The sequence below is a fragment of the Coturnix japonica genome, chromosome 4 (genome assembly GCF_054131305.1).
Source record: "Coturnix japonica strain WE chromosome 4, WE-NBRP24, whole genome shotgun sequence".
Lineage (NCBI taxonomy): Eukaryota > Metazoa > Chordata > Aves > Galliformes > Phasianidae > Coturnix > Coturnix japonica.
In genome coordinates this window covers 82,422,646-82,433,529 of record NC_140666.1, presented here as the reverse complement: position 1 = coordinate 82,433,529, position 10,884 = coordinate 82,422,646, and the positions used below count along the sequence as shown (strand labels likewise).

General features: G+C 43.9%; 1 protein-coding gene across 1 annotated transcript; it reads left to right on the top strand.

Annotated features, from left to right (window-relative positions):
* Positions 1-2,080: 2,080 nt before the first annotated feature.
* ADRA2C (adrenoceptor alpha 2C) lies at positions 2,081-7,485 on the top strand. Its single transcript, XM_015862949.3, has one exon. The coding sequence runs from the start codon at positions 2,678-2,680 to the stop codon at positions 4,016-4,018; it is 1,341 nt and encodes a 446-aa protein (XP_015718435.2). The 5' UTR covers positions 2,081-2,677; the 3' UTR covers positions 4,019-7,485.
* The last annotated feature ends 3,399 nt before the right edge of the window (positions 7,486-10,884 follow it).

The following is a 10,884-nucleotide window of genomic DNA, read 5'->3' as shown; positions in this document are numbered from 1 at the left end:
ACAGTTTGATCAAACATCCCAGCTTCCAGCCTAATGACTGTCACATTAAAGGTTAAACTTTAAATTCCTGAACCTCTTCCTCTAAGTTCAAAAACACTGTTATGAAACTTTCAGATATGAAGAACTGACCACAAATACTAGGAATTTGCTTCAGTGGTTAGTCAGCTGTCAGGTTTCTAATGTGCAATTTACTTCCTGTATGAACTTTACAAATTCCATTCATTTAATCTTCATGAGGCTCTGAAACTTTTTAAAGGAGCTCTCCTTATCAGATTAGTTGTCTATTGAGGAGGACTTATGGGGCATCAGATCTTTATCTCATTTTGTTTTACACATTATGCTTTAGTTGTTTAGGTGATTACAGCTTCTACATTTTGGCTGTATTAGAGTCTGTTACCTAGCACTATTTAGTTTCAACATTATATCTTTTCTCTTTTAGATGCACTCACAACAAGGTGTTTGTTAATTAAACAAGCAAAAACTTCAGAGAAAATTGCTTGCCAAATAGATTACATTAGATCATAATCTCCAGAAGGTTTTTCCTTTCCTATCAGAGCCAAGCATATTCACTTAGAATCCTTCATAATCTGGTCCGTGTCCCTAAAATAGCCAACAGACAGAAAAGAGGAGCAGCTCTGGCTTTACTGAGAAAGTAACTGGCATCAGAGCACTCCTTATCACTTCCCAAAGGCAAAGACTGTTCTATTTCAATGAGTGGACCATTATAATACCAAGTTATGCAGTGAAAGCTATTTTGGGTACGTGTTCCTTCACAGTCTAGCTTTGTCATTATAAGAATACGATCGTGGCACTAATAACCAGAATATGTCAGTCAGTGACCTTCCCAAGTCCTAGGGACACTGCATTTCTGGATCCAGATGGGGCACAGAAAGATGGCATAAGACAGATGCTCAGACAAGTAATATTCACAGGGACAACATCAGACCCTCCCCCCTTGGAAATAAGCAGTGTGATGATGAAGGAGGTCAGGCAACCTCAAAATTAGGTACTAGCCATGGAATCAGGCTGTGTTTTTCAGTACCACAGCACCCTTCAAGACCTGTCATAGATATCCACCTCTTACACCACATATTTTACAGCATTACAATAAGAAAGCGTGGCTATCTCATGCACACTGGTAATGTTGCCACACAGCAAAAAAAAAAGGAATATATTATTATGGACTGAATGCAAGTACTGAAGTAACTGGCTATGAGCGCATTCAAATGCTCTTTTACCTTAAATGAGAACAGCTAATTCTGTGGATAAGGTTGTGCCATGGTTGTCGGTTTTATATAAGCACAAGCACTCTTCAATTTAACACAAAATAATAAATAACAAAGACTAGCAAAGAGACCAGTGTGACAGTCCTTGCTTTGAAGAACACGTGACCCAAAATCCAGGCACCAGGCTGGGCTCTCAGAAGAACACCACTGTTTATATAGCTATTATCTTTACATTCCTGTTACCCTAATCTCAGTGTTGCAGGGAATCAGAAGGCTGGAAGAGATCCCTGGAGGCCACCTGGTCCAGACCTGTTTAAGGTACATTCAGAAAGGTGACTAGATGAGTATTGAAAATATAAGGACGCCAGATGCAGGAAGGATGTTAGAAAGGTTTCCCTATAGCCTTCTCTAAGCTGAACAAGCCCAACTCCCTCCACCATTCACCATCCTTCATAGCAGAAGGTGCTCCAGTCCCCAGAGCATCTTCAGTGCCTCCTCTGGACCAGCTTCCTTGTGTTGGGATGTAGCAATACAGATGGAGCTTCACGATGGCAGAGAAAAACTCTGTGCCTGAATGTCCCAACTGTGTGAATACCACTGAAAATATCCTTGGTGCTTTCTTTCCCGTGCTGTCTACATCCCTCTGCATTCACAACCAAATCGTAACACCTTCCTTCTTGCCTCCCTCCCACACCCTCTCTGTGTGAAGCCTGGCGTTAACCACGGGCTCCATCCCGGGCCACCTGCTCTCATCTTACACCGACGTTAAGTGTAAACAGTGTAACGCTCTCAGTGTACAGTGTAACGTCGTACGGCCACCGCCCTCAACGCGGCGCTGCCGGACAACGGCGCCCCCTGGCAGCCGCAGTGCTCCCCGCAGGCACAGCATCCTCGGAGCTGCCGGTAGCCGGACCGGAGCTTTTCTGCTCGACTCTCCGTGCTGTTCACCCACCGCTGGGGTGTTCCGGCGAGACGGGCGAGGCGGCTTTACCTGTCGGCACTGAGCATGCGCTTGTCGGCGGGGCACGCCGCCGATTGGGAGCGCGATGCAAGAGTAGCACGGAGCCCACGGGCAGACGCGACTTCGCTCTGCCGCGCTGCCGGAGCGGGGCCGCCGGGAGCCGGGGTTCTCTATGGGATTTGATGCCGCCGCTTTGGACGCTGCTTTCTGCGAGGATCCAGCACCCGCCGGCTGTTCCCCTCGGTTGAGTGGCTGCGCGGAGCTGCCGGGCATGACCGGGCGGGCGGCAGGAGAGAGCCGTGCCCCGCTGTCCCATCGCCGGGAGCCGGGCGGAGGCGGCGCGGCGGTGCCCTGAGGGGTCGGGGGAGGCGCAGCCTTCGGAGCCGTCGGCGGGGGGCGATGAGGGGGACGGCGGGGCGGCGGCGGGGCGGTGGGGCGGGGCGGGGGCTCCGCCGGGCTCTGTAGGACGGCGGCGGCCCGCACACCCGCCATGGATCTGATGCTGCTGGGGAACACCAGCCTGGGCTCCCCGAACGGGTCCCTGGCGCTGCTGCCCCCCTCGTCGCCGTCCTCCGCCGCCCTCCTGCAGCCTCCTTCCCCCTACTCGCCCGCTGCCGTGGCCAGCCTGGCTGCCTTGGTGGGTTTCATCATCGTTTTCACGATCGTGGGCAACGTGCTGGTGGTGATCGCCGTGCTCACCAGCCGGGCGCTGAGAGCTCCTCAGAACCTCTTCCTGGTGTCGCTGGCCAGCGCAGACATCCTGGTGGCTACTCTGGTCATGCCTTTCTCCTTGGCCAATGAGCTGATGAACTATTGGTACTTTGGCAAAGTGTGGTGCAACATCTACCTGGCGCTGGATGTGCTCTTCTGCACCTCCTCCATCGTCCACCTGTGCGCCATCAGCCTCGACAGGTATTGGTCGGTCACGCAGGCGGTGGAGTATAACCTCAAGCGGACCCCTCGGCGCATCAAGGCCATCATCGTCACCGTCTGGCTCATTTCTGCTCTCATCTCCTTTCCACCATTGATCTCCATGTACCGGGACCCTGAAGGAGATGTCTTTCCCCAGTGCAAGCTCAATGATGAGACATGGTACATTCTTTCTTCTTGCATTGTCTCTTTCTTTGCACCCTGCCTCATAATGGTGTTGGTCTATATCCGTATCTACCGTGTGGCCAAGCTAAGGACCAGGACCCTCTCTGAAAAGCGTACGATGCCAGAGGGGTCCTCCCAGACTGAGAATGGCTTGAGCCGTGCTGCTGGGGGCTGCACATCCCTGAGGATGCAGTTGGGAGAGAATGGACATTATTCAATGCATCACTGGCGCAAAGCCTCTGAGCTGGAGGACATTGAGCTGGAGGAGAGCAGCACCTCAGAGAGCAGACGGAGGCGGAGCCGGGAGGAGCATCCTCGCAAAAGCAGCAAGAGCCAGTCCTTCTCCTACTCATATTCCTCCAAGCACTCCAGTAGCCGTCTTTCCCGCTCCAGCAATCGCTCCATGGAATTCTTCTCATATCGCCGTCGTCGGAAGCGTAGCAGTATCTGCCGTAAGAAAGTCACCCAGGCCCGGGAGAAACGCTTTACCTTTGTGCTGGCCGTGGTCATGGGGGTCTTTGTAGTTTGCTGGTTTCCTTTTTTCTTCAGCTACAGCCTCTATGGTATTTGCCGGGAGGCGTGTGAGGTCCCTGAGACTCTCTTCAAGTTCTTCTTCTGGATTGGGTATTGCAATAGCTCCCTCAACCCAGTCATCTACACCATCTTCAACCAGGACTTCCGCAGGTCCTTTAAACACATTCTCTTTAAGAAGAAGAAGAAGAACTTTAGGCATTGAGCCAGAGGGATAAGAGGGATGAATTTTCCTTGAGCAGAAGTGGAGTTAAAAGGGAAGGAAAAGGCTCTGTGCTGAAAAGGAAGGAAGGGAAGAGAACATGGGGTTGGGGCATAGAGAGAAGGAAGAGGGCTTGCCCCCTTGGTGGTGCAGAGTGGTGGGGCATGGGGATGGTATCAGGGAGGCTGAGCACATTCACTGCAGTGCAGAATGGCAACACGGTGCTGAAGGAGTTGTTCTGGGGTGTGGACGGGTTAACTGGAAAGGGAGGAATTGTCTTTGAACCCTGACAGAGGACACAGGGAGTCCACCGAGGAAATTGGGTAAGACACTGAAATGGAGAGGCCCAGAGCTTATAGGGGCTTTGCATTTTGTGGGAAAACAAGCAGAGACAGCAAGAGGAAAAGATTAAGTGGCAGTTGTGGTGGAATAACGGATCTGAGTATCAACAGAGCAGCTGTGGCCATGGATGGGCTTGTCCCAGTAAGAAACTGGCTATTACTGCTTATCTGGGGAAAAGTGCTAGGCACCAGGCACTGGCAGGCTTCTGAATTATGAAAGGATTTAAATGTTTGCCAAAACAAAAAACAAAAAAACAAAAAAACCCTAAAGAACAATCCAAACTCTTTTCTAAATAAACCTTTGTACTGCTAAAACCTTCTGAATGATGATTTATCACAGGGCTTATGTCAAGCATGGGGTATTCTTTTTCTTTAGAGGGTTTTGGGTTTTTTTTCATATAGAGCTAGATGGGAAATGTTTTTCCTGTCTTGTGTAGAATTTGTCAGTGGGACAAACTGGGGAGTTTTGCATGTTTTCATGATATATGATAAAGAGCACATACACACAATGACCTTATTTCCCCCTGTTGGAGATCCAGGCAGTAAATTCCTGCTCGGTCGCTCTCAGCTCAGTGGCCAGAGAACCTCACTGTCCTGGAGCAGGTGGCTTGTTTAAGACAAAGATTCCGTCTTAAACCACTTTCCATTAAAATCATTTCACTGAACCCAACTAAAATTTTTCTGAAGTCCAGTTGCTAAGTGGCTTAACTTAAATATACTGTGGGGAACTTTCTCCCCATCATTATAGGTCCCCCTCAAAAGGCTTATCTCAGGGCTGGATGTGTGCTGCTCTTATCCTCAGACAGGCAGTCAGAGGCACTCTGCTATGCAGATTTTCAGAAGAGCAATCACCACACCACTGAGGTCTTTAAACCCTTTGTATTTACTGACTTAGATTAAATCCTTTCTATTTATTCCCTTTAATGAGAAGCATACATTACAGGTTGTCAGTGGTTTGTGTGAACAAATCTCAAATGAAGGTGCGGCTGTTCCAAACCTTTAGTATTAATGCTGCCTTCTTTCCCTTTTCCTGTTTTCATTTCTAGTTCATGTTTTCAAAGTATTTTGTTGGGGACCAGGGGGGAGAAGAAGCGTTTGAGTAGTTATTAAAGCAAGCTTTATTTCCCGTGGATTTATGACATATATGAAATGTCATAAACTGTAATGAAGAGAATGAGAGGCAGGGGCTGGTTTCTGTATATTCCTCACTGAGTGCATACTGAGTGTAAGACTCAGCTGAATATTTACATCCATTCTCCAGCTGTGCTGCTGCAAGACGTGTATTATGTTTGCAGGGGTAAATACTGCTCAGTTTTGTTATGTGTATCACTCTTTCCATAGGCAGTAGGATTTGGCATCTGCCTCAAATGAACCTTTCCATAGTAAACAGCTCTTTGAAAAAATAGGATGAAATATACAGCAAGCTGCTTGAAACAGCTAAATTAAATCTATACCTGGAAATCATTAGATATGCCCTTCTTTACTCCCACTCTTCTGTCTGAAAAGTGTTTGTGCTCTCACTTCTTTTGAAATCTCTACATCAGAAGAAGAAATGATAGAGCAGTCGGTTTGTTTCATCAGTTTTTCATTCGGTTCACTTAACCCTGGAAAAGCAATTTGGCGGTGGTTACTATTCTGGTGTTAATTCAATAAACAATTTAACTTCAGGGCCAACTCAAGTGGGAGGGTGTTCTGCCTAAGTAAGGATTAGATGATTGCACCAAATGCGTTTGAAGTTTGCTCAATTTCATTAAAGAAGCAACTGAGACATTTTCAATGTCTTAAATCCATAAACTACTGGGTCCTTTCTTGAAATATGGCTTGGAGTTGTAAAAAGATTTGAACTTTATTTAGACATTTGCATTTAAAGAAGGTACGTTAAGACATTTTCAGGAGCATTCCTATGTAAATAACAACTGCTTTGGTACAAGTGTGTACCTGAGACAGACAAATAGAAGAAAAAATAGCAACAGACTGAGAGGAGGAAACTACAAGCCATTTTCTTTTGTGTAAAAGGGAGAATTCTTTTTAAAATAACGCTGACAGGAGCTGGGCAAGATCAGATAGTTTCTAGGTAATCATGTAGCTAAAAAGTTCAGGTTTGTTTTATATGAATAAACTATGTAATTGCCAGAGCAACCAAAGCAACATATGGTATATAGCTACTACCTCTGAGCTACTGGATAGTTTCATTAGAGATACCCATTCCTACCAAGATAAGGGTCTGGTTTTGTCATCTAATGTTCATTTAGATTGGACTCCCAGTCTGCAGAAACACAGCAGTTTCACTGTTGCACTGTTTTTTAAGTCAGATTTGTTGTCTATAAGTGCAGTCCTTCCCCTTTGTTTTCATAGAATTCAAGGAGTCAAAAGAAATTTAACTGACAGGCTTAAAGTGGAGGTGAAATATGTATGGAATGGCTGATGTGCCTTAAAAGTAATTTCTTTGCTATCAAATTATTCTGTAATCATCATATAATGCTTCTATTTTTGTTTTGCATTTCAAAATGCCTACAAAGGGATTGATGCAGATACTGAACACCTATGTACGGCCGTATATTAAAACTAGGACATTCTCTGTGGTTTTAATTTCTCTCAGATACTCATCTGTTTCAATGTCTCAAGGATTTTATTTCTTCTGAGCTAGGTAAAAAGTAATATTCATCAATAAGAATGTGTAGTATACACCCCTTTTAAGTGCATTTCCCTCTAAATTAGTGAACACAGGATTTCTATAAATATTGTTTTTAATGTAACTACTGAATATGCTCTACTGAATATGCTTCAAGGAAGTAAAAGGGGGCTGATTTATTTTTTTAATTAGTGTTCTTTTATTACTTGTAATAGCCGAAGACTGGAATTTGTAACATTGTGTGTTGTTAACACTTCATAAAAAGTTATCAGCTCTGCAGCTTGCACTGTGGTTGTACTTCCACTCTCAGTTGGCTCATGGCACATCGAGGAAAAATGCAGTCAATGAAGCTTTTGCACAAGAAAAAGGGAGAAGGTGTTTCAAATGTATTCTTTTGTATGTTTGGTTACATCTGATGAGCTGGTGGAAACACTCTTTTTCTCTACTATTGTGGAAGAAAAAATGTTACTATAAAGCCATATTGATTTTAACAAGCACCTGATCTTCAACTGTTCATTTGTGTATTTCACCATGAAGAGTATTTTCTGTCAGTCTAAACTGAGGAGCTAATGCTTTGTTTTCAGAACCTGTTTTCTGAACGGTACCACTATTGGTTCGTTACTGAAATATCAAACAATACAACTTGGCTAGGATAAGAACTCAATGCTGCTATCATTCAGCTCCTTTGTGTGAGTTTTGTATGAGTAAGACCCACAGGATCAGCCTCTTCAAGACTGGAGACAGATGGAGGGTACCTTACATACAAGAGATCTGATGGGATCGCAGCTTTAAAGCATTGTCTAAAGTAAGAATCCCTTGTTATTCTGTGTGATCGCTTCATAAAGAAATCCTGTTGCTCCAAGAACACTGACAATTTCTGGGAAGTAAAATAGATGAAAGACTTTACCACAGCAGCTTTGCACACACTGAGCTGCATCACCCTTTGTGAGTAATCCCAGAAAACTTTACACTAGAGTTTGCTTGTGAATGAGGGAGCTACTCAGTGTGGGCAAGGATGTTGCCTTTTTTCAGTAAACGTGCCCATGGAATGTAAGCAAGCATTTGTAAATGTACAGCTAATTGAAAGCAGTCCTTCAAACCTATAGAAAGTGTGGTGTGGGTCAGGGTGTTTGTTCAAACCTATATAAGGTGTGGGTCAAGGGATTTTTGATTACATCAGGGCAGCAAAACTCACTGTATTTTCAGAATAAGTTAGATGAAGAATATTATATGATTGCATCTTTTTTTTTCAGAGAAGAAAACTGTTGGTTTCTCCCTCACTCTCTGGAGAGGTTGATGTTGGAGAAAACAGCATCTGAAGTATAGAAGGATTTTGTAGGACATGTTGGCAATAGCATGTATTTCATGAGAATGATCTGACTTTAACCCATTGCAGTCAAGAAGGAAGGAATGGCTACAATTTGTGGAAAGTAAAAGCCAGTTGCCTTTTGTGGGTTTGTTTTCATGGTCACTCATGAAGTTGGTGAGGAGCAGGCAGCCAGAGGCTTCAGTTGAAACACTCTAAGACTTAGAGAGAGCATAGTGTGTAAAGAAATGAATACTCAGAGCCTCTTTTGCCCTCTTTGCACCTTAGACAAGAATACTGGAGATTTATTCCTTACGTCTTAGCAAATGTTAATTTGCCTTCCAGATCTGTGAATCAACCACATTGTACAGAAGATGCTATGGGAGGAGGTAGGTTTAGGGAATTGCTTACTTCAGTGTTCAACACCTAGCATATGTTTGTCATTTGTCCTTGCAACTGAACCAAAATAGTCACTTCGACTCTTAAGGCCACTTAGCATCAGTAATTCTACACTAAATTCAGTTTATTTTTCACAATCTACCCTGAGCATCTTTGCTTTGAGACCACTTAAGTATGGAAGGAAGAGACAATAAGCAGTTTGAAGAGTTGTGTGTTGTGAAATTTCCCTGGGTCACATTCTGATAATTGAGCTGGCTTAAATTTGGTGCCTTCCCAATCACTTTGAACTCCTAGGAAAAACCAACAGAGGTACCTGATGTGGAAATAGTGGACATACTGCTTCTCAGGGAAGCAGATGTTAGGTCTCTCAGGGAATATACCATTAGCCCAGTCTTCCAGTGGTAACTCTGTTACTGTTTTCAACAGGAAAGGCTTGGGTATCTTGAACTCATGGTGAATGCCATGCTTGGTTTGAATTTAGGTTATACCTACATTTCGTACATTGCTTTTTTATTATTATTTTTTAAGTGGCAGCCTTAAAAATGCCAGAAATATAAGTAGTTTCTTAAATATTTACAGAAGTTCAGTTTAATTTATTTCTCTCTCATGCACCTCACCGCACTATCCCATGCATTTTGTATTTCAGCTGCACAGCAGTTTATAAGATAGAGGAAGATTGCTGGAAAAGAGAAAAGAGGAAAGGGAAAGGAGCACAGGCACAGAAAATACTATGAAATGAAACCTGGTATATTCCCAGCCTGGTGTCTTATCACAAGATCTGTCAGGAAAAATTGCAGTTTATTTTTTAATAGACTGTGCTAATGGAACTGTTTACACTAGAAAAAAGAAAACAAAAAAACTTTTCAGTCAATGGATGGCATTCTACTATAAAATAATTCACTATACTTTTCTGAAATATCTAATGAGAAGTAAAACAGCACTTAATCCAATCTGTCTATATGTAGCTCACTTTAAAAATGCTTTATTAAAGGTCCTGAATGTAAAGTACAAAAATGTAGCTGCCTGCTTCATCAAAATCAATTAGATTTACGTGTTTCAGCATTTTTGTGAACAGCAGTCGTTCATTTTCTGCTGACAGAGAAAGCGGTAAATTCCATTGACAATAAGGCAAAAAAATAAAAGATTTATATTTCCCTCCATTAGCTCTGTTAATCCCTTTGAATTAGTTAAAGTCAGGCCATGAGGAGTAGTTTTTCTACTGTGATGTCTAACAAGTGGCATGAGTCAGGGAAATAAGAACCTCGCTGATTCTGAATTGTATGGCACTCAGTACAGAGGTTTACCCTAGGCTGAAGGTACACCCTACTTTTGAGTTTGTTCTATGCCTTTGACCCAAAATTGCTGATGATTTCCTCTATGATGTAACAGTGTCAGCACAGCATCCCTTTCAACTCAGTCCACTGGAGTAAAAAATTAATACTGAGGTCTCCCACTTCCTCACTGAGTACTTTAGCCAACAAACTATTTATAAAGGTGATACAGCTAAAATGCTTTTCCTTTAGGCATATAAATGTTTTATTTGACCTAGCTTTTTGTCTCTCAGTAGACTAACACTTTTGTTTCACAAGGACATTCTCTATCTGGAAAGCAAACATATGTCAAAAACTCGGAACAGCTGAATTAAGCAAAAGGCTTAATCTTGTCTGTCCCAGGGGTGCCCTGCCTGAGACCTGTGATACAAGCAGAGTGTGGAGATGTTCAACTGGGGCCCTTGTAGGTACACAGCGGAACAATTTCAAGTGTCCAGCAAAGGTTAGGGGAGTCAAATACATGCCTATTAAATTCCAGAATCGGAGAGGTTGGAAGGGACTGCTGGAGATCATCTACGCCAAACCGCCTGCTAAAGGTTTCCTAGAGAATCACTCCACATAAGGCAGGAGAGCTATCTCACTTTGTCTTTCTGTTCCCTGCTTCTGCTCTTGAAAGCAGTCCCTGCTTGCAGCCCGAGTACAATACCTAGCAGACTCTTGCTGAGCCTTTACTTTGTATGCCTCGGGATCTGATCTACAAAGAGATGATAGCACTTGCCCTCCCTCCAGCTCTTCTGGGAGGATTCCCCAGAGCATTGTCTGTGAGGTGCTTCCATGCTGTGTTATGCTGTGTGTAAGTACATCTGGCGCAAGCATGCCAGGAGTGATGCTAAAAGTCCTTGACTCACTCCAACACACAC

What these genes read in the sequence shown, in the direction of transcription:
- ADRA2C (XM_015862949.3), top strand. Translation starts at nt 2,678, where the DNA reads ATGGATCTGATGCTGCTGGGGAACACCAGCCTGGGCTCCCCGAACGGG.